This window comes from Helianthus annuus, chromosome 17 (genome assembly GCF_002127325.2).
Source record: "Helianthus annuus cultivar XRQ/B chromosome 17, HanXRQr2.0-SUNRISE, whole genome shotgun sequence".
Taxonomy (NCBI): Eukaryota; Viridiplantae; Streptophyta; class Magnoliopsida; order Asterales; family Asteraceae; genus Helianthus; species Helianthus annuus.
The window spans coordinates 19,541,162-19,564,431 of record NC_035449.2 but is presented as its reverse complement, the minus strand read 5'-3'; the positions used below and the strand labels follow the sequence as shown (position 1 = coordinate 19,564,431).

Sequence of the window (23,270 nt, the reverse complement as noted above, 5' to 3'; positions counted from 1 at the left end):
CCTCTCTCTTCCACGTATGTCGTATATGTGGAGCTTCAAAACCTCCAACTTTAAGTAATTTTCTAATGCATTATACTTTTTTTTTTAATTTTCATGTGTTATATACATATTCAACTTTCTAATGAAACATATGTTTCATGTCCCTAGACCTGATGTTTCACTTGACAAGCCATCATTTGGGCTTCATACCACCAAATGTTGTCTGGGTATAATTGTAGGTTGTGCATGTCTAATATATGATTCAAGACTTATACATTGAAATTCAATGTTTCTCATGTATGTTTTATTCATTTTAGACAATTATACAAAGTAATACTTCTAATCATGGTGTAAACAAGAACAAAATACGAAAAAGGAATATTAGATTTTACTAATCTCAACTATTTGTCGTTGGCCGCCAACAACCTTAACATCGAAAATTACCACTGGCAGTCCCAACTATTAACATATTGGCCTCCAATAGACCGTGATTAACAGAACCTTAATGTCGTTAGTCTCCGGTCGCCGTAAAAACGTTTTTGACCAAAAAAAGATTTCTAAAGGTCCGATCTAAGGTTACAAAAAGGTTTGACACGAAAATGTTGAACTTTCTGGCAAAAAAAAAAAGGTTTTCTAGCAACCTCAATAATTTGGGCTTTTACCAGAAAAAGGTCCCTAAATTTCGTAATAAAGTTACAAAGAGATTTGAGACGAAAAGGTTGAGTTTTCCAGCTAAAAACGTTTTTCTGGCGGCTGGAGACTGACGTCGTTAAGATTCTGTTAGTCAATGTATATTGGAGGCTGATATATTAATAGTTGAGAGAAATAGTTATTTTTAAAGTTGGACTACGGTCTCATTTTGCACGGGCCATATTTTCTTTACCTCACTCCAGAGCCCACTAAAAGCCCAAATCGCAGTGTTCGTAAATTACAACGCCAAGTCAAAACCCAACTTCATACACAGCTGAGTCACACCACCACCGTATCCAACCATCGCCACCGGAAACACACACACACACACACAGCAACACTCGCCAGAAGAAGAAGAATAACACATCCAAACCCTATCATTCATACAATCAAGCTCCTTACAACTTACAATGTCCACTTCTTACGGATACCACCCCTTCTGCACCACCGCAACCTCCTCCACCAACCGCAATTCACCGCTTCTATCACCACCGCCACCGTCAAACTTAATAACCACTAAATTCAATACCACCGGTACTCAAACTAACTGCTTATCTCTCCAATTGAATCTAACTACCTCCTCTCGTCGTGCTCGATTAATTTCCTCAACCGCCGCAGCGGCGGCGAGGAGTAATGTAAACCCTAAGGAATCCGAGAAGAAGGAGGAGGATGAGGTGGTGGAAGTGGAGGAGGATATGCCGTGGATACAAGAGAAGGTTTTGGATGCTGTTGAGTTTACTGGCTCGGTAACACAGGCTGTTCCTGGACCTAGGGTTGGAAATTCGTCGGTTCCGTGGATTCTAGCGGTTCCGTTGGCTTATGTTGGAATCTCGTTTGTGTTTTCGGTTTATAAGACCGTTAGGAAGCTTACTTCGCCGAAACAAGCTCGGCGGAAGCTGGTGAGTATGAATTTCATTTCACCTTATTTTTGTTTCTTTTTTAAAGGTTTTTATGTTATGTTTAATAGATGCAGATAGTTTCTAGTCAGCATATGGGATAGATGATGTTTAAGTTGGTTTTGGGGTTGAATTTAGAAGATATTGTGATGAGAGGGTAATTGTATGTATGCTTGTGCGGTGTGCACGTATATAATGTATATATGTGTGGCCCTCGGTGGGCAAAAGTGAAATTGCACTAGTTTTAACCGTATTTTTACTAATTTTGTGAAAATAACGTTAAAAGTGGCGGACGGTTAATCATGCATCATGTGGTGGCGTTGATAGGCGAAAGACAAAAGGGTACATGCACTAATCGGGCTTTGTCTTGATTGTTGAGTGTTATGTGTCTTATGTCCAAGGCTTGATGCAAAACTACTATCGAGCCCGGGGTCTCACCGGAAGCTGCATCTCTATTCCTACGGGGTAAAGTTAAGGTTGTCCACATCTTATCCTCCTCAGACCTTACCTTAGCTTTGCTATTGGTGGGATCTACTGAGTATGATGATGCTGATGATGATATTTTGTTATCTTGAAAGTCAGATATAGATTTGATGTATGAGATGGACTTATTTGAAGTGATTATTGTTAGTTGAAGGATCTGAATGGGTTGATTAAAGTTAGGATTGTTTTACAGTAAGGAAGTTATATTGGCTTAAAGATGAGTTGAACAATTATAAATAATACACATGCAATTGTTCTTCCCCCCCCCCCCCCCCCTCCCTTCTAAATAGATATATATTTTCAGGTCGGTAAAAATGCAGAGCTATGCAGATCAATAGATGAGTTACTTGAGAAAGAAGGGAGTGGAGTACAACAAGAAACTCTAAAGCAACTGACACAGAAGGTGATAGACATTCAACCATTATATCTTGTTATCTTTTAATTTCGGTTTCTACATTCTGCATACATTAATATCCCTCAATGATTTTTTAGTTTCTTTATTAATCAGATCCAGTAAAGAGAATTGAGTTTTTGATATCTTTTATTCTATATGCAGACAGGCTTCAGCACAGGAGAAATTTTGCGTAAATACATCCGATATGCCTTAAATGAAAAGCCATTCAACCCACAACTGGTTGCAGCATTGATCCAACTCAGGAAAGCAACAATGTTGGATGATTCTCAAGTTGCTGAAATTCTGAATGAAATTTCAAGGCGAATCGTCAAAGATTATGGTACAAATCTGCTTGTATTTTATAAAAACACGAAATGTATAATCCAATAAATCTGCTTAAGTGCTTATATTTTATGCAAACATGAAAAGTATAATCCAGTGTTCTTTAAAAAAGTAGCCTAAACAAACTATACATGTAATGAAAAAGTAAACATATGACAAATAATTGGTTTCTTATAATGATTCTTCCATATTGTAGGTCCAGTTGTCATGGATACATCGGGATATTCTGAAAAGGGCTTAAGGAGAAAGCTTGCTGTCCAAGCTCTCTTTGGAAAGATCTATTATCTTTCAGAGGTAAGATTAATAAAAGTGATCATTTCCTACTTCTGTAATTTCCGAGTGTTATTACACTTTATTGTTTGAAGAAGTTCAACATTCTCCTATCTATGTCCATACATGTCATACATCATGTCTTCTAATCGTACGGATCATACATCATTTTTTATTTTTGTTAAACTTAATTACATTTTTAATGTGAATCATCAAATAATTGAGATGATTAACATCTTATCCATCTAGTTATTCTTTCCCTCATCCTTTTCTTTCAAACTCCATTTGCATTAGTTAATTTTATTAAAATATGACGGGAAGTCGAAAATGGACAGATTCATATGAAACATACTTACATAAGTATGTCTTTTATATCTATTTTTTATTCTAATCCATACTTAAGCTGATCACTTGATTGTATTCACTTTACACTTACCAGCTGCCGGAGTTCTGTGCAAAAGACGGCTCCTTGATAGTGAAAGAAATATTTGGTGCTGCAGAGTAAGCATCTTTCTTTTTAGAGTATATTACCTTTTTACCCTTTGTGTTTGAAATCTTCCCATATACACTCTTCTTTCACTTCACATCCCATTCCCATAAGGGTCGCCAAATGGGCAGGGTGCGTAACAGTAAACTAGGGTCGGGTCAAACGGGGTGGTGTGGGCCCGGCCAGCAAACCAAGTTATTCATTCTTTTGAATTTTATAAAAAATATATATATGTATATTGTGCTAAACATGATTGCAAAACAAAAACAATTAAACTTTCTTGAATAAAGCGATTAGAAGGTTTCTATGTATTCAAACACAATTTGGACAGCTTAGACCTGTTCAACCCGTTTTCTTTTTAGTTTAGTCCTTTAATTTAACTTATATGACCCATTAGAGCCCTAGAGAATAGAGATAAGATTAAATCGACTGTTAAACGGCTATGCAGTTAATGCGGTAAAATATCGGATAGTCAAGGACCGATATTTGAGATATAGGTTATCTTGGTGAGATATCGGTATCATGCAGAATTTATATATATAGCAATTTCACACCAACTATTCAATATATATCGGTCAAATATCGGTGATATATGGGTTATATAAGTCAATATCGTCAATAATATTTGACACCGATGTTTTACATGGGGACCGATAACCAATATATCACTGATATCAACTGCATAGTAAACAGGTTAAAATTGCCACCTCTGAGTTGTGGAACTAACAAGTGTTTAACCACTTGGCTAATGAAATTTGGCAGTGAGGACGCTGAAAAGCTTCGGTTGCATACAGTTGCAGAAGCCGGCGATATGGGTTCACTAGAAAAGATGGTTGATGGTTCAGTCTCGGAGGATTCAGGTGAAGGCTCTGAATGAGGTTTTGTTCTTGAATGATTTTGTAAGACTATTGAGAAATATAGCGGCTCCAGAATTTTTTATTGTAATAATTTCAGTAACAAAGTCCATTTGTGCAAAAATTGGGATTGATTTTTCTTTTCTATTTTTGTGCCACTTAAAGGTATAAGTAACAAGGTCTCCTTCAGCCATAACTTTGAAACTAGTTGATAATATTTGTCATTTGAGGTCAGTAATTCAATATCTCCTACAATACCAATGATCTCTAGATCAAGTGGTGGAGGGCTTGCATTTCTCTTGAGAGATGCAGGTTCGACTCCCACTTGGTGCAGAGTGAGGCACTGGTGGGCAATGATATGAGACCCAGGGAAACCTGGGTTGGATCCTTGAGCCAAACGGGTTTTACCGGTAATTTCACTGTCGTGCCTACGGGCGGGTGGGTTACCGGGTTTTCCCCGGAATTGGTGGTGGACTCGGGTTACTCTCGGAGTACTCTGTTTGTCCAGTGGGTGCCCCGAGAGTGCTCGGGATTGAGTTTGTTGGCCGTTCAAAAAAAAAATATCTCCTACAATGTATTTAAGACTACATTATGAAGACACTAAGGCTACATTATGAAGACACTGATCTATAGCATTTTTTTATTAAACTGAGACCTATCCTATATTTTTTATATCTAAAATATCAAGTTAAAAGATAAAATATCAAACTAAAATAATTAAATTCGTATTAAATAAAACGTTTTATCAAGTGAACCTTAAATCTAAATATTAATAAAAGATTATAATTAATGTGACGTGGCAATTTCTCCTTCAACTTCACAATTATATTTTTATTTTTATTTAAAAGTATTTTGTTATCCGAATCCTTATTATTAGAGTGGGGATCCTACGGAAAGTGTGTTTTTCCTAGAAAGTCTAGGAAGCGATCTGGGCTATCCAATGGGTGTGTTTAATGGTTGAGATCATCTTGGTAGCATTTTGTTAATATGTGTTTCTTAAAAATAAGATTATTTAATTAATCAGTGGTAGATATGTCATTTAGCTTGTTTTAAATAGGGAAATAATTGTCATTCCATAACTACCCCACATTTCTTGTGATTCTCTCTGAAAAAATTATTGAATACGAATACTGCTGGTGAAGAAGAAAACGATAGAAAGAATTGTATATACATATGATTTGAATGAGATTTAGATGAGATTTGGATTCGAAACACAACCAAAATTCCGAAAATCATAGACATAATCAGTTACCTTCAAGATCATGCAATGTCAGTTAATGAGAATATATATTCCTAAAATAAAATTAAAATGTAAATTACATAATTGCCCTTCTAGTTAAAATAACTCAATGCCACATGTCCAATTCTCATTGCTTCCTAGACTTTCTAGGAAAAATACACTTTCTATCAAACTCCTACTCCTTATTATTATTATTATTATTATTATTATTATTATTATTATTATTATTATTATTATTATTATTATTAAATCTCTCAATTTTAATTTTAATAACATACGGAGGAATATTATATTTTTTGTCTTCTTTTTTCTTTTCTTTTCTTTTTTTTTTGGGGCATTGTGATTTTCATTTTGTAACAAAACTTTAATTTTTATAATTTGTATCACAAAGGTTAAATAATTTTAGTTTTTTTATTAGTTTATGTTTTACGTTTTTCTTGGATTTGTTCGTCGTTCGTTGCTATTTAGCACAGTGTTTGATAGTCACATTTGGCTCCTCGGGGTTTTTTTTTCATTTGTATTTGGTGGTCTTGGCAAATTGGAAAATAATAATCCCACCATTGTGAAATTGGCCAATAATAATCCCAAGTCAGGAATTAGCCAATAATAATCCCACCTCGTCCATTTTTGGAAAATAATAATCCACAGTCACTAAACGACAAAAGTGCCACGTCAGCATTTGTAGTATTATTTTCCAAAAATGGACGAGGTGGGATTATTATTGGCTAATTCCTAACTTGGGATTATTATTGGCCAATTTCACAATGGTGGGATTATTATTTTCCAATTGCCTTAATTTTAATAACATACGGAGGAATATTATATTTTTTGTCTTCTTTTTTCTTTTCTTTTCTTTTTTTTTTGGGCATTGTGATTTTCATTTTGTAACAAAACTTTAGTTTTTATAATTTGTATCACAAAGGTTAAATAATTTTAGTTTTTTTATTAGTTTATGTTTTACGTTTTTCTTGGATTTGTTCGTCGTTCGTTGCTATTTAGCACAGTGTTTGATAGTCACATTTGGCTTCTCGGGGTTTTTTTTCATTTGTATTTGGTGGTCACATTTGGTCTTTTAAGTTTGTTTTACCCCCCTCCACTTTCTAATATGCATCGTTATAAATTCGACTCCTTCTACGTTTTATGTCACGTAAGTCACTTTGTGTTGAAAATTCGTGTTTTTTTACGCTTTACCCGGGTTTGGTCTTCGTTCGATGTTACTTAGCATGGTTTTACATCCCTATCTCCTCAACGTTGATAGCACGTTTTATGCCCACTGGCCCGCAACGCGGGTAGCTTAAAACTAGTACTTAACAAAATAACAAGGGTATTCAAAGTGTTGGTCTTCAAGTCATTCGAATGCTTGCTAAATTAGGTTGATTTAAATAAACTAAGTTGTGAGGAAAATATTTACCTAAAAATAAAGAACCAAAAATATATGTACCTTTGTAAAGAATAAACATTATATAATTCAAATTCAAGTATTCAAGTTGAATCAATTAAAAACCGAATTCAAATTAGTTTGGACGCAAACTCATTTCGTAAATTCGAATATACGTGTTGAATTAATCAAAAACCAAATTTGAATTTGGTTGGAAAACCAACACCATTCATTTTGAAACAAAATTTGAATTGAATTCTAGGAATCCTGAGGTCACACGGTGTCGATCTAGGAAGGTTGATCAGAGAGTTCGACGTCATGCGAGAACACCATCCCCTCCCAATCAGGAATGATGAAATGTTCTAGAATCAAGAACTCTAAGGTGGCGTTTGGTATGAAGGAATAAAAGGTTGAATGGAATGTATCATATTCTGACGGAATAAAAAGAAACATGTTTGGTTATCATGTGGTAATGGAATTGAGCATTCCAAATGAATGTAACTCCTTCCAAATATCACAGTTTCCATTCCTTGGTAAGAGGGTGTTTTTTTCATTCCTTCAAAAAAGAATGGAAAGAAATATATTATTATTATTATTATTATTATTATTATTATTATTATTATTATTATTATTACTTATATTAATATATACACAAAATCTATTATTATTTTTTACCATTAATATATTATTATTATTATTATTATTATTTTAATATTTATTTCTTCTTTTTAGTATATCAAATTGTACAAAGTAATGATTCATTATATTCATATTTGAGTAACCAAATATTACAAAGGAATAGAATGATCCATTTCATTTCGTTGTCCATTCCATTACCTCGCCTATTTCATTCATTTATCCATTTCATTCCCACATACCAAACGGACCCTAAGATTTGGTGAGATTCTGGAGAAACTGGTTGCAATTTTCGTCCTTGTGGTTTGCATTAATTCACACCCTTAGTCCACCCTTAACACCTTACATCTTTGATGTTTAATGTGTTAATACTATGTGACCTTGGACCTAACGATTGTTAGTTTTCCTGTTAGTTTTTGGGTGAAATTACTAATATACCCTCCCTCAATCTTCTCCAAATAGCCCCCACTATCCAAACCTTATGTGCAATCACCAACTGCCGCCACCAAATGCCACCACCTCTATCAATTTGAACACCGAACATATTCCAGGTAACTACGTTAAATGTAGCACCACTAGGCGGTGAAGTAGTTGGCGATCCAATCGGAGTTTAAATAAATGTTAGTCTAGGTAAACCGTTATAATGATGCACGTTGTAGGGCCAAGTGTTTTAGTGGCAGCAAAGACAACCATGGCCACAAATCTAGCGTCAACTAAGTTAAACGTAGCAGCACTAGGCAGTGAAGTAGTCGACGATCTGATTAGAGTGGACGGAATAAATGACGGAGAAAATGTCGGAGAACCACCGGAAGCAAGAGAAGTAAGAGGACATGTGGAGTGGCTAACGGAGCTTCAGTGTGTGCAGAAGTAGGTGCCATCAAATTGATGGAGGTGATGGTTGGTAATGGTAGACGGGGATTTGGATGGTGGGGAATGGTTAGAGAAGATGGAGGGAGGGTATATCAGTAATTTCACCTAAAAGTTGACAGAAAAACTAACGAGCGTTAGGTTCAGGGACGAATATTGTTAACATATGAAATGTCAAGGACGTAAGGTGTTAAAGGTGGACTCAAAGTGTGAATTCATGCAAACCATATGGATGAAAATTGCAATTTACTCGAAACAAATACTTGAAACCAAATCAATATGGGAAAGTCGATTCGGGGCCGCACGAAAAATACTATTTCGTCCAAATCAAGGTCGAGGAAATGCTTCAAGATTCAGGATCGACAACGTGTGCCCAACTAATTAACACCCCTCATACCTTATACAATAATCGATCTTAGTCTTAACTATTGAAAATCAAAATGTTATATTTAGCCATAAATAAATAAATAAATTTTAAATTAGTTAAAATTATAAATCGGGAAATCATCCGTTCGATCAACAGTTATCGAAACCGAAAACATAAAAAATTGAATTCTTATACTGGTACCAATATTGTTCGATCCGATAACAATACATGAATTAGAAAATGTTAATCCCTACTAATAGGGTTGTAAACGAACCGAACAAACACGAACAAGGCCATGTTCCTGTTCGTTTGTTAAGGAAATTAACATGTTCGCGAACTGTTCATGAACGTATACCGAACATAAGTTTATGTCCATGTTCGTTCGTTAAGGAAATTCGGTTGTTCACGAACAGTTCGTGAACACTGGTCTCGAACACAAACGAACGCAAGCAAATAAAAAAGAACGCAAACGAACATTTAACTTGAAAATAAAAAAATAAAAATATTGTTATCCTTAAACATTGGATATAAGTAGTTAAATACAACCATCAAATGATAAATCAAAAAAGTCTAATACACCACCAAAGAATGAATCAACTTTAACTAACTTAATTATCCCCAAAAATGTCTTAGCATGTCCAAATTTTAGCTAACTTAGAAAAAAATAGGGTTTCAAGTTTTCAATATGTTTAGATAAAAGGTTTACTATTTATTATTTTTTAATATAATCAAACGAACACGGACGAACGTAACCGAACATATTACCGAACGTTCACGAACCCAGTCGAACGAATAAGACCTATGTTCTTGTTCGTATGCTAAGCTAACCGAACGAATTTTTTTGTTCGTGTTCATTCGTTAAGCTAATCGAACGAACATAAACGAACTTCCCGTCGAACGGTTCACGAACTGTTCGCTGAACGTTCGATTCGTTTACAGCCCTACCTACTAATGTATAATAATTTATAGGCAAAATGGAAAATAATAATCCCATCTGAAATTGGCCGATAATAATCCCAAGTTAGTTATTAGCCAATAATAATCCGACCTCGTCCAGTTTTTTTGTAAAATAGACCGCCGTTAAAATAAGCTTAACGGAGTTAAGTTTTTTTCCGAATTACAAACCGATGTTTTAGGGTTTTTGATCAGAACGAGAATACGAGTCGATTGATATAAAACTTACCTCGAAATTGTGTTCGAAATCGCTTGAATTTTGTTAATTGGAAGTTAAACACCTGAACTGAAGCACCGTTTTCGTGGGTTGGGGGCAGCATTTCGAGGTAAGTTTTACATCAATCGACTTATATCCTTGTTCTGATCAAAAGCCCTAAACCATCGGTTTGTAATTCGGAAATAAACCTAACTCCGTTAAGCTATTTTAACGGTTGAACTATTTTACAAAAAAAATGGACCAGGTCAGATTATTATTGGTTAATATCTGACTTGTGATTATTATCGGCCAATTCCAATTTGCGTAATTTATAAAGTCTTTACTAAATGTTAGGGATGGGCTTTTTTTCCCAAATACCCGTACTCGTACCCGTACCGTACCCGTACCCGTACCTATACCCGTACCGATTTTAGGTATTTGGTACATGTATCGGTACCCAGTTTTATTGGTTTTGGTATTCGGTACTTTCGGTATTGGTACGGGTACGGGTACGGGTAAAAACGGGTACTAGTACCAAATTCTATGTATACCTTTAAAAGTTTTTTTGTATTATGTTTTATTTCATATTATGGTATTTATAGTGTACTCGTATTGATTTTACCTATATGGTACCCGTATCGTATTGGTACTCGTACCAATTTTACCTATTTGGTACTTGTACTATATTGGTACTCATGTCAGTTTTACCTATTTAGTACTTGTACAAATGCTCAAAAAGTAAATAAAAACAAAATGGTACCAAGCGGGTACTGTACCGAAAATACCCGTACCTGTACCCGTACTCATACCCGTACCGTACCTATATATTTGGTACGGTATTTGGTACCTAGTTTTGTTCAAATTCGGTACCGGTATTTTCGGTACTGGTACGGGTATAGGTACGGGTACTGTACCAATCTCATCCCTACTAAATGTTATGTTTAGACAATAAGAAAAGAGTTTAAATAAATATTTAATTTAGGTTTCCATAATATGAAATCACAAAATCATCGGACTAGATCTACATGCCTTTGTATTAACAGAAAAATCTTGATTCATCTTCTCCAATCTTCCCATCATCAATTCCCTCTCAACCGCCAAATCCCAAATCCAGTGAGAGAGAGAGATTAATTAACATCTCCAATCAAAATCCTCTCTCACACCATCATCGTCCCATGAAATGGGCAAACTCTCCGTCATAATCTACACCACCGTAGCTCTCCTCCTCCTCCTCCTCATCTCCCATTCCCCAAACAACTCCGGCCACCGTACCACCACCCACCGCCGCCACCGCCGTCTCAAACTCCGCTCCAATCTATCCGATCACCACATCTCATTCGACCCATTGGTCGCCAACATTGAGCGCAAACAACAGGACAAGTTATGGGACAAGACCCATTTTTCCGACGATCATAATAACAATAATATTAATCAGGAACATGAACCGGCTCCTGGAATGGAAATGCAGCCGGAATGGGAGGATTTTGTTGGGGCTGAGGATTACTTGAATGATGAACATAAGTTTAATATTAGTCATAGGTTGGTGTTGTTGTTTCCCAAGATTGATGTGGATCCGGCTGATGGGTTTGTGAGTGAGCATGAGTTGACTGAATGGAATGTTGAGCAGGCTCAAAGGGATGTGATGCATAGGAGCCAGAAGGAGATGGAGTTGCATGATAAGAACCGTGATGGGTTGGTTTCTTTTAAGGAGTATCAAGCTCCCACTTGGGTTCGTGATTCAGGTAAAGCTTGAAACTTTTGCATGTTGTTGTTTTGATTGTGTTGTGGGTATTTCATATTTGTATGTGTGTGGTATAGTTTTGTGTTTGGGTTTTAGTAAATGGTAATCAAGATTCATAAATGGGAAAGTTGCGAGGGTCGTGCACAACAATTTCTCGGAGTCGAGGAACCAAAGTTTTGTTTTCGGGAGGATCGGGTTTGCTATTCAAAAGGGGGTTGCGGCCCGTTTACTTGTCATACTATAAGTTTCCTATCGTATGCTAAATGAAATTGAAACAAATTATACAAAAGTTAACATGTATAAAAGATTGGAACATGTAATCATAGTTGTTAATAGCGAGCATAGCGCCCGCTATAGCGAATAGCGTAGTGTAGCGCTCATGTTTCGCTATATAGTTGGTAGCGACAAATAGCAGTAAATAGCGAGATTTTTGTAATTTTTTTTTAGCTTTTTTATATTTTTTGGTAAAATATACATACAAAATGTTTCTAGTTTTTTTCTAGTGTATCGCTAAACATGAAACAGCGACCGCTATTTGATCGCTATCGCTACGTAGCGTATAGGTAGCTTGTCGCTATCGTTCGCTATTCGCTATTGACAACTATGCATGTAATGAAAGTTGAGTGATTTAGAGGAAAAATGATTAGTGGCTTTAGTGGGACGCTTGAGAAACGTGGTTACTATTGGGTGAAGTGTTTTCTTTCGTTAATGTAGCCAATTGTTTACTGCTGCATTTATTTGCATCAAGGCTTCAACTATATGGAATAGATACATATATGGGTAAAAAATTAACTACTAGGTACAGAAGTGATGATAAATGTTTCTCCTTTTGCATACCATTCTTCCGATTGCATTGTAGGCATTTATATGTATCTAGTAATTTAAGGTTTAACTTTTACTAAATAGTAATCAATACTCGTGTATGTTTCATTTGTCTCACTTAGTTTTAAATGTTTTTGTAACATTTATAAAAAAAATGGTATACGCGATTGGACTACGAAAGTTGATTGACTTTAGAGGAACAAAAAATACTTCGAGTGGCTTTAGTGGGACTCTGAGAAACTTGGTTCTGCTAGTGCTTTTATCTACATGAAGGCTTGAATTATACAGAGTAGATACATTTATGGGTAAAAAAAACTAAGTACTAGGTACAGAAGTCTATAATCAAAAGGAGTTTGTAAAGGATTTATTATCGACGTAGTTGTGCCTGATAGACTTGAGCGTTTTTTTAGTATGGATTTAGCTGCTTCCTTCCTTAAGGGCAAAAAGAAAGGAATGCACAATAAAAAAGCCGAAAAAGGGGACTTGAACCATTCATGGATGTGGTGTTTTATGTTTTATCTATACATATAGTTGAAGGTTTATATCATACAAACTATATGTTTTTTTTAATATTTGAGTATTCCACTTACAGCTTGTTATATGGTCACTAGATAGTAATTCATTTGGGTATGATATGGGCTGGTGGAAAGAGGAGCATTTTAACGCATCTGACTCTGACGGGGATGGTTTTCTTAACATAACCGAATTCAACGAGTAAGCAATATTCTTTTTTATAAGTATATGAATTTGTACCTTATTTCTAGACTTCCATCTTGTTCTTATTAATTTGTGCTTTTATGTTATACGTAGCTTTCAGCATCCTGCAGACACTAAGAATCCGAGACTGCTTCAGTGGCTGTGCAAGGAGGAAGTAAGGTGGCGTGTTATCTTTAATTTCAACTTACCTAGAAAACTGCACATAATAAAAGTTTCACTTTTTTAACCTCTTTCTAATTATTAATTTTCTTGATTTGGTGCAGGGAAAGAGATACCGACAAAGATGGTCGGGTAAATTTCAAAGAATTCTTCCATGGACTCTTTGACATGGTAAGGAACTACGATGAAGATGCTAATAATTCTTCTTCACGTGAATCTTCCGATTCATTGGAATCTCCCGCAAGAAGCTTTTTTGCCCAACTTGACAAAGATGGTGACGGGTAATATAAAGTTTTAACTTTTTAACAATTTGGAGTTCCAGTAAGATTACATAAGGAACATGTCCAAAACTACGTAGTTTTGACGAGGCTAAGCTTTCCTGTTGTAGATACTTGTCTGATGTGGAACTGCTACCTATCATCGGAAAGCTTCATCCATCAGAGCGTTACTATGCTAAACAGCAGGCAGATTATATTATATCACAGGTAAGCATGTTTAGTTTTGTAGACAAAAGTATAGGGTTATCTTATAGATTGTGTTATCTTCACTTGCAGCTTACACTCGCGGTAAATAGATAGTTTTTTTTTTTTTTTTTTTTTTTGTGGTTCTAAACTTCTAATAACATATTTTGTGGCGGCGCCTATGTAGGATGATGTTTGTGTTAAGTCGGTTAGGAACCTTTATATGCTTAGGGTTGCAATGACATGTTAATTGTTGTGGTAAAAACAATTTGCACTCATTTATCGTTAACTCTTTATTTTCACTTCAGGCTGATACAGATAAAGACGGACGATTATCATTGACAGAGATGATCGATAGTCCATATGTATTTTACAGTGCTATCTTTAACGAGGATGAAGATGAAGATTATGAATTCCACGAGGAGTTTCGTTGATCTGACCGCAATTCATTTGGTGTATGGATGATATTTATGTCTTTTGTAGTAGCTAGGTTCTATAGCAATCTGATGTCATTTTTTTTCTAATTTTTACTTCAGTTTCTGAACCATAGGTACGATTAGCGATAGCAAGCATTTTTGTCCGTTAAGGAATATCTTTGTTGAATGGGTTGCAAGCGGAAAACAGTGTTTTCATTTAGGTTTACACCGCGCATGTTTTAAATGTTATATAGACAGAATGTTCATACCCGTCTTATCGTCATCCTTTTATGTATTATCATCTGGTTGCATATGTTTACCATGTATTTTTGTTGAGTCTAAAGAAAAATATTAACTATTAATATAACATTATAATGTCATATTATCCTTTGACTGTGTTCAACAAGTTTAAATGTGAGCATCCCTATCGCAACGAAAACACAAACAAAAGGCATCGAATGCAGATTATAACATCTAAGAGTAAGAGCAGCTACGACCATTACAAGGTTCTAAGGAACGAAACCAGAAGCGACGAAAAAACATGCCTCACGTTTCAAATCCCACCGGTGTACCCCTGATGTCTGTCTGTACACAAGAGTCGTCCCGCTAGTTAAAAATTTCACTACACAACATAAACCAACTTCATTTCTCTTCATGTTTAATTTATTTCCATTTGTCACCATCACCTTCATCCATGCAGGATCAACACGAAACAAACAAAGCATTCATAACCTAAACTTGTCATTTGTCAAGACACCATTTCGGACCAACATAAAAGCCGTTGTACAATGTTTTCCGTAACATCCAACTCATCATCTTACCGACTCAGGGTTCACTTGACCGCTGGTCTCTCTATGACCAGCAACCTGCATTGACCGTTGTGAGAAGTCAACCAACATCTTCCTTTGCTTATTATCCGTGTGTGGAAGACTAGCACGCAGAAGTTCAACCGGCATTTCTCTACTGATGGCTCCAGCCGCATCTGAAACGGTCATTTCTGTGCTTGGTGGACCCCGTGTACGCATAGCTTGCACTAAGCTGTCGTACTTGCTTAAACAGTATTTTGTAAGAAGCCCGAAAAAAGCATCGAATGAAGCTTGCCAAAGCTTTGGGTTTTGCGACGCGGGGTCGGTCAAACCTTGCGGATTACTTAACAATTGAGTAGCCCGATCCAAAACCGCTTTGAGAATAACTGACGCCCCGTCACCAGAAGGGCTACCAAGTGGCCTAAGTGGCGGCTGCTCTGAAGAACATACTACTGCTGCTAGACAAGCACTCAGAGAATTAAGATCCATTGACCCGATACAAGTGGAGACTGTTTTGACTAGACCAGAAACGGTCAAAGAAGCTTCGTGGTCAGAAGGAAGACCGCCAAATAGATACCGTAAATGACGGAAAATGGTCATGCATACTATACGTGCCAGCTCACTCTTTGGTGACAAAAGCTGGAGATATTTTGATACGAGTTTCTGACCCTTGGGAAGAGATACTATTCGTAAAAAGACAATATCGTCCTTCGGAGTCAACTCAACCGGGTTTGACCTTTTTCCGAACGGGTCAACGAGCTGAAGCGATGTGGCCAACCCTTCTAGAAGAATCTTCCTTCTTTGTCTCATTTGAACACCGTTATCTTGGGGCGGATTAAATTGCAGGAGCCGATCAATGTCATCGACATCAAGAAGAACACAAAGGCAGTCCTCGACTGTGATTCTGGCAGCAAACATCGGTTCTTGTTCTAATGGTCTGTCAGATGATTTTCCTTCAGTGCCAGCTGGCGGGTCAACTTCAAGAAGCGGCTGGGGCCTACGGATGAACGGAAGTGATATCCTTCCATGAGCATCAATGTTAAAACTACTTTTAGTTTCCGTACTATTACGCGAGGATTTCAAAGAAGAAGAATCTTTAATATGAGCTGGACAGAAACGGGTTTTTGATTTTGAATCGGAAGTACTTTTAGCAACACGGGCTTGGTGATAATAGTCGTCTATATACGGGTCGTTGCTATGAGTTGCAGCATGCTGCATCTTAAGGATAGATTCAATCTCTTCAGAATTCATATACTTCGAACTAAATTGTACCCGAAATTTATCACTTTTCTTATTACTACCTTCCGAGCCATGACGGGTAAGACGTCCACTACCGTGCCGACCGCCACCGCTTTTGTGAGTCGTTTTCGTTTTGTGGTTACTTAAATGTAGGGGATGAGAATGTAGCGAGTACAGCTGGAGCGGAGAGAAAGGACCAATCGAGTGATGATGTGGCGGCATGAAATGTGGGGTCAGCGACCCGTTATGAAGCATTTTTTGCTGGAAAGTGTTGCTTAATAAACCCGCATGGTCAACATGTAGCATGTGATTAGCCCATGTGTTTTGCGGCTGAGAGTAACGGGAAAAACCGGAAGGGATTAGGTGGGACCCACTTCCGTTATAACCTTGGGATCGATGAAGGCCCCCGCTTAAATGCAGACTATTGTTGTTATCTAAAAAAGGTAACTGAGGGTTAGTGGCGGAACGATTCAGAAGATGTGAATGCTGATGTGGCGAGGAGATATTGGTTTGGCCGATAGGTGGTAAAAGAGATTCACTGAAGAACTGATGTTGTTCTTGAGGGTACGATGTAGCTCTGTACAACGGTTTTGAATCGGAGTGAAGATGAGGTTGTGATGACCATCTTCTGTTTCCTTGGTAGTTTTCAGTGTCGGAGATATGTTGATCCAACCAGTCGGATAATTCTCGTTCTTGTAACCATTCAGAGGCAGATGAACCTGCGATTAGTGTAGTTGATTAACCGTACATACTAACAATAACAATTATAAATGTATAAAGAAAATATAAAATGAGAAAATTTCGCAACTTGTGTACTCACTTTCCCTTGAAATGGATCCGGATCCTGATCCACGGTCACCAATGACTCCAGGATGCCTAGGTCCACTAACTGTTCGGTTTAACTGCAAAAAAGAAAATAATTTAACATATCATATTTACTTTTTTTTTCACAAGATTAAAGAAAATTAAGAAAAAAGATGATTAAAACAAAAATATCCAAACTTTGAATTTAGAAAGCTGAAGAAACAAGTGAAACTCATAAAGAATACTAGCATCCGGTTTTTGCATTGGCGGGTATATCGTATATCTTATAGTTCAAAGCTGTGAAAACAACTTAGGCATGTCAAAAATAAAATTACGAATTAAAAAAATGTAACCACCCAAAACGTTTTCGTTTAGGTTCACTAGAAAAAAAGATTATATTTTAACCATATATTTTTTTAAAACTGATAAGAGTGTTAATACATAAATTATTTACGAAGTTTTCCAAGAATGAACAGAAAAATTTTGAAGTGTGACTCATGAGTGGGTCCAACCCGACCCGTTTGGACTCCCGTTATAAATTACTCATTGTGTTCAGTAAATTACTCATGGGTCGGTCCAACCTCTACATACCACCACAAACTTTGTTAGTGTTTTCTAAACCAGACACGTAACCTGAAGTTGGCAACAAATTTACTCAACTTAATAGGGAAAAAAACGAATAAATAATATTCATCGCAAGCAAATATGTGGTTGAAGATATCCGACCTTTGAAAATATAGTAGACAGATCATCCAACTCTGATAGAGACCCAACCCCTGATTCCTGGTGATAGAAAATGAAATTAGAACCATAGTAAACAAAAGCAAACTGAGATGTATAAAGAATTATGCATTAATTAGAAGTAAACTTTTTATAAAAGTCAATATACAACGTAAAAATGATTAAAAAGTAACTTCAAAAGTCAACAAGACATCGCCGGCCTACACAAACAAAAACAAAAGATCGACAAGTAACATCAAAGAAACTATTTGCTACAGGAATCATCGAACCGCACAACTATAAACCATGGGATTTTCGCCATGGATGCATATATAATACGCAAAATAAATTAACAGAATACCATAAGTTACAAACTTAAGAAAACATAAAAAACCGCAGCTAACAACAAGTATGGTAACCTGTAACCATCGGTTAATTTATATCAACATGTAGAAAAGACAAACACACCTCATCTCTATCGAACAATCGGTATTCATCATCACCAACTCCATTCAGAGGCTTATCTTCTTCTTCTTCAACTTCCAAACAACCAAAATCAGCCTTTTCCAAAACATCTTGACCGAAAAAAGCATATTGCGACGCATCAAAGAGCTTGTCATCTGCATTACAATTAACGACGGATCCGGTTAACAACTCTTGCACTAACCATTAAAGTTAAACATACACCAAACAGAAACAGTTGCTGAAAACAAGAATCCAGTCATCCACCACAAATCCAAAACACACAAAACAATAACCAATTTATATACATATGAAATGCAACCATCTATTAACCACTGTCTCCAATTTCTTCACTTCAAATTATTTTTAAAAAAAAATTATTATATCCATACTCAAAAAAAAAAAAAAAAAAAAATTTCCAGCCAAAACAATTAACACAAATCTTTAGGTTAAAACCCGACCCGTATGAGACCCAAAAGTCAAACGAACTTTCTTGAACCGAAGCCACCAACATAATGATTGTTCGAGATCTATTAGACGCAAATTAAGAGATACAATTGGCTGACTGTATCTATACATATAAGTATCAAACAACAAGTAGCTAGAAAATGAATAACCGGATTAATAAGAAACCCTAAAGATTGTAAATTTGAGGGGAAAGAGAGAGGCTCACTTGATAATGAAGGGTTAATGATGGTAGATCTTTCCATTAGGGTTTTGAGGTGAATGAATGGAAGATGGGTGTGGTGTTGTACTACGCAAAGGGGGAAAGGGGAAGAAGAAGAAGAAGAAGAAGAAGAAGAAGCTAAAAGGAAGGAAAAGGAAGTAGCATTTGTTTGTTGTTTGTGCTGCTGCTTGTATAATACGATTTGTTGGATCTAAAAACATGGTTTTATAAATAGTCAACACCGTCTATTCAGTATTAAGTGTCCCATTAATTCATCATTTATTATATCTTTCTTTGCGTAAATGTTCAGAATTATGATTTTTTAAGTTTTTTTTTTTTTTCTTAAAACAAACCTCATAATACATATATACGGAGTAACAGATCTAGAAGAAAAGTTCGAATATAGCTCAAAAAAATGAGTTTTTTTTCTCAAAATAGTATAGGTGAAAAAATTATTTACTAAAATGGGTGATTTGGAAAATAATTACCAAAATAGATGTTTTGCAATGACCTTTTTCCTAAATTGGTGAGGGTAGAAAAAATATTTACCAAAATGAGTGATTTGGAAAATAATTACCAAAATAGATGTTTTGCAATGACTTTTTTCTCAAATTGGTGAGGGTGGAAAAAATATTTACCAAAATGGGTGATTTTTAAAAAAATTATTAAAATGAGTGTTATTTCTTATTTCTTTATTATTAACTAGGGAAAAGATCAAATAAGAAGTTAATTTTCGCTAGAAAGGATAGGAAGCCATAGGATTATGACATGTGGCAAATTTTAAAATAAAGAGAAAGGGTATTTTAGTCAATTCAACTCCTTCTTCTTCCTTTTTCAAAACCCAGTAACTTCAAAACCCACCATTTTCAAAACCCACCATCTTCAACTATTTATTCACTTTCTATCTCAATAATCACTACATTATAGTGCGATTTTCATCACCAATCAATGATTCAAAACCCGATCAACGTGTTCTTCAGCTTTTTTTGAAGAAAACCCAGTTTAATTTCATAAAAAAATCTCGTTTTTTCCGGTGATTTTTGAGATAATCACTCGATTCGTTCGATTCGAGCGTTGATAAGTGTTTTTATCATTCAAATTTCGTCAATTGATGAAGAAATCGGCTTCGATCCATGTAAGAAATTCTTTAATTTCATTTTCACGATCTGGGTTTTTGATTTAGTCATTGCGTTTAGCGGGGTCCCAGGGGCGGCAGCCCCTGGCGGGGTCCAAGGGGCAGAGCCCCTGGCTGGGGTTGAGCTGCGTTTTAGAATGAGTCATTTTTAAGTGTCCATTGGCTCATTTCGATTAAATTGTTGTACTAAAAACGCATCAGAAAAATTAATTTTCCAGAAATTGGCTCATTTCGAAGACAGTAATTCGTAGACAATTCAGACAGTTCACAGTGACAGACAGTTTTATGTGTCCATTGCGTTTTAGAAATAAGAGAGTTTTATGTGGTTTCTGGCTATTGCGTTTTAGAAAAAAAAACACATTTTTAAGTGTTTTTAGTCATTGCGTTTTAGGTAAAACACATTTTTTAGGTGTTTTCAGTCCATTGCGTTTTAGAATGAGTCATTTTTAAGTGTTTTCTAGCCATTGCGTTTTACATATAAGACATTTCTTTGTGTTTTTGGTGCATTGCATTTTAGGTAAAACACCTTTTTATGTGTTTTCAGTCCATTGCGTTTTAGAAAACAGACATTTTAAGTGTTTTCTGGCCATTGCGTTTTACAAATAAGACATTTCTTTGTGTTTTTTGTGCATTGCGTTTTAGGTAAAACACATTTTTATGTGTTTTCTGGCCATTGCGTTTTACAAAATAAGACATTTCTGTGTGTTTTCTGGCCATTGCGTTTTACAAATAAGTCATTTCTTTGTGTTTTTGGTGCGTTGCGTTTTAGAAAAATGTCATTTTTTAGGTTTTTTTTTCATTGCGTTTTACGTAACTGGTGGTTTTTCTATTGCGTTTTACGCAACTGGGTTTTAATTTTTTTTTTAAATATAGCAATAGTATACTCGTTTTAAAGATAAAAAAACGCTCGTTTTTTTTTGTGCAATTTTTATAAAAAAATAATGTCGTATGAAAGAGTTATTAACGTTTAAAAATGGGGGGGGGGGAATTGGAGGAGAGAGAAACTATTGGCTTGGATTGACTAGAATGCCCTTGAATTCTTCCTTTCAATTTCCCTGATTTAATCTTAGCCCTTGATTAACTTAATGGATGGTCAAGATCATTTCCTAGCCTTCCTAGCCAAATAAACTTCCTATTGTATCTCCACCCTTATTAACTAATCTATTATATTTTTTTTCTTTTTTTTTTCAATTAACCTAATATGCTTTTAATTTATTTTCTCCAAACAATTACTCTTTATATTGTATTTACTTTTTAACCAACCAAAATATAATTCTTTTTTCATAACATTTTTTCTTTTATTTCCTTTACATATTTATGTAAGCTAAATCATTCTAATTTTAGAGATGTAAACGATCACTAAAGTAGCACGTTCATGTTCATTTATTTAACTTTAATCGAACAAACAATCAAACACAAACATGGTTTTCTTTTTTGTAAACGAGGCATGTGTTTATGTTTACATCAACTGAATGAAATAAATGTTGTTCGTGACAATTTAAAAATAAGTTGATAATAAAAAATAATAATAAGTACCGAGTTGGCCAATAAAATTACGAACCAATCAATCTACGTAAATATTTTGCCCACTGATTGTTAATAAAATTTATGTAACTTTAGGAAATGCTATATTATGGGTTTTCATTTGAATTGGTAATCCTACACGAACAACAGTAAATGAATAATTAATCTCAAAAAAATTAAATTAAAACAATAGATGAGAGGTATTAGCACTCAGTTTGTTTTAACATGGGTCTCATTATAAAAAAAGAAAAAATATATATAATAATTAAAATGTTAGTTAAAAAAATCTATATAATGAGTTAGATGGAAGAAAAGAATATAAGAAGAATTATAACAGATTAGTTAAAAAATAAAGAAATATAGAAAAACCCCATTTTGGTAATTATTTTTCAAATCACTCATTTTGGTAAATAACTTTTCCACCAACACCATTTTGGGAAGAAAAAAAAACTCCAAAAAAATAGACCTAAAAGTATTTTAATATATGCTGAGACCTAAGAAGTAGCTTGATACATAAAACAGAGAAGAAAAATTGTACTAATTTTACACTCCAGCGATAAAGTGATAAAGTTGAGAGGTTGTCCGGCTTTACATACATCCGCTATACACATATGTGTACATGTTTTTTGAGAGTATTCACAACAAATTACATTTTTTAAAGCTTACAGTTTTTTTTTTTGGTAAAGGGTATACCCCGGTGATTATATTACTATAAACCAAAACAGATACAAGTAGATTGGCAGAGAACCAATCTAGTTCAATAGTGTGACATGCCACACTAAAGTAATCTCGCTAAAAAGCAAAAACAACTCACCAAACACCTACCAACTATACATCAGAAAAAACTATTAAGAGATAATATTAGGTGTGGTCGGACTCATTCAGCAATGATATCTTCCATGTCTTCAAGAGTCTTGAAACCTGCTCATTTACTTTGTACTTGAACGAGTGTAGCTTCAATCGGACTGTTTCAACAATCATATCTTCTAATACTTCCGGAGGACGTAATTGGTTGTTAAAAAATCTGGTGTTCCGTTCCTGCCACACAAAATAAGCTATGGCCGCTGATGTGTGTAAAATGCAACATATAAAACACATCAATTAAGGCATAAAACTAACCCTTTTTTAGTACTAATGTTGGAAAAAGAGTGTTTTTGTCTTCCTTTTGTATTTTCAGGATGAAATGAGCTCAAAATCACAAAAGAAGCAAAAAGACCACTAATTCTACCATAAATACAAGAAAAGGAACAAAAGTAGACTGCCCGGACCCTCAACGGCACCTCCCAAAGCAAAAAGGAAGAAACAGAGTCTGAACACGCCCCGTGTCCAGCGAACACGGGGGCGTGCCCAGGAAGCAGCAGAAAAGACAAACCAGTAGAAGCTTCCATTGCCCACCACGGGGCCGTGTCCAGCGAGCACGGGGGCGTGGTGAAAGTACAGCAGGCGCATTAATTGTAATTCGCAATTACAATTAATGAGGAGAGAGAGTGTCAGGCGGGCACGGGGCCGTGTCCAGCGGACACGGGGCCGTGTCCAGCCTTCTGTTCAGCCTATAAATAGAGGA

General features: G+C 35.6%; 3 protein-coding genes across 3 annotated transcripts; 2 read left to right on the top strand and 1 right to left on the bottom strand.

Moving 5' to 3' along the window:
• The first annotated feature begins 900 nt into the window (after window positions 1-900).
• Window positions 901-4,588, top strand: LOC110935818. Its single transcript, XM_022178176.2, has 6 exons — window positions 901-1,568; window positions 2,353-2,451; window positions 2,605-2,782; window positions 2,981-3,078; window positions 3,494-3,555; window positions 4,304-4,588. The coding sequence occupies exons 1-6, from the start codon at window positions 1,080-1,082 to the stop codon at window positions 4,416-4,418; spliced, it is 1,041 nt and encodes a 346-aa protein (XP_022033868.1). The 5' UTR covers window positions 901-1,079; the 3' UTR covers window positions 4,419-4,588.
• Window positions 4,589-11,050: 6,462 nt separating this feature from the next.
• LOC110935821 (reticulocalbin-2) lies at window positions 11,051-14,632 on the top strand. Its single transcript, XM_022178179.2, has 6 exons — window positions 11,051-11,775; window positions 13,208-13,310; window positions 13,407-13,472; window positions 13,577-13,753; window positions 13,861-13,957; window positions 14,242-14,632. Exons 1-6 carry the CDS (start codon window positions 11,214-11,216, stop codon window positions 14,365-14,367), a joined length of 1,131 nt encoding a protein of 376 aa, XP_022033871.1. The 5' UTR covers window positions 11,051-11,213; the 3' UTR covers window positions 14,368-14,632.
• A 56-nt stretch (window positions 14,633-14,688) lies between these two features.
• Window positions 14,689-19,241, bottom strand: LOC110935820 (protein PAT1 homolog 1). The gene is made up of 5 exons (XM_022178178.2): window positions 19,054-19,241; window positions 18,387-18,538; window positions 17,925-17,981; window positions 17,215-17,296; window positions 14,689-17,113 (listed from the first exon to the last, which is right to left on the bottom strand). The coding sequence occupies exons 1-5, from the start codon at window positions 19,088-19,090 to the stop codon at window positions 15,162-15,164; spliced, it is 2,280 nt and encodes a 759-aa protein (XP_022033870.1). The 5' UTR covers window positions 19,091-19,241; the 3' UTR covers window positions 14,689-15,161.
• Window positions 19,242-23,270: the final 4,029 nt, after the last annotated feature.

Coding starts and splice junctions, on each gene's coding strand:
- LOC110935821 (XM_022178179.2), top strand. CDS start 11,214: ATGGGCAAACTCTCCGTCATAATCTACACCACCGTAGCTCTCCTCCTC. Junction 11,776..13,207: donor CACTTGGGTTCGTGATTCAG/GTAAAGCTTGAA, acceptor TATGGTCACTAG/ATAGTAATTCATTTGGGTAT. Junction 13,311..13,406: donor AACATAACCGAATTCAACGA/GTAAGCAATATT, acceptor TGTTATACGTAG/CTTTCAGCATCCTGCAGACA.
- LOC110935820 (XM_022178178.2), bottom strand. CDS start 19,090: ATGGAAAGATCTACCATCATTAACCCTTCATTATCAA. Junction 17,982..18,386: donor GATTGTTCGATAGAGATGAG/GTGTGTTTGTCT, acceptor TTCTATCACCAG/GAATCAGGGGTTGGGTCTCT. Junction 17,114..17,214: donor CGGATCCATTTCAAGGGAAA/GTGAGTACACAA, acceptor CACTAATCGCAG/GTTCATCTGCCTCTGAATGG.
- LOC110935818 (XM_022178176.2), top strand. CDS start 1,080: ATGTCCACTTCTTACGGATACCACCCCTTCTGCACCACCGCAACCTCC. Junction 2,783..2,980: donor GCGAATCGTCAAAGATTATG/GTACAAATCTGC, acceptor TCCATATTGTAG/GTCCAGTTGTCATGGATACA. Junction 3,556..4,303: donor GAAATATTTGGTGCTGCAGA/GTAAGCATCTTT, acceptor GAAATTTGGCAG/TGAGGACGCTGAAAAGCTTC.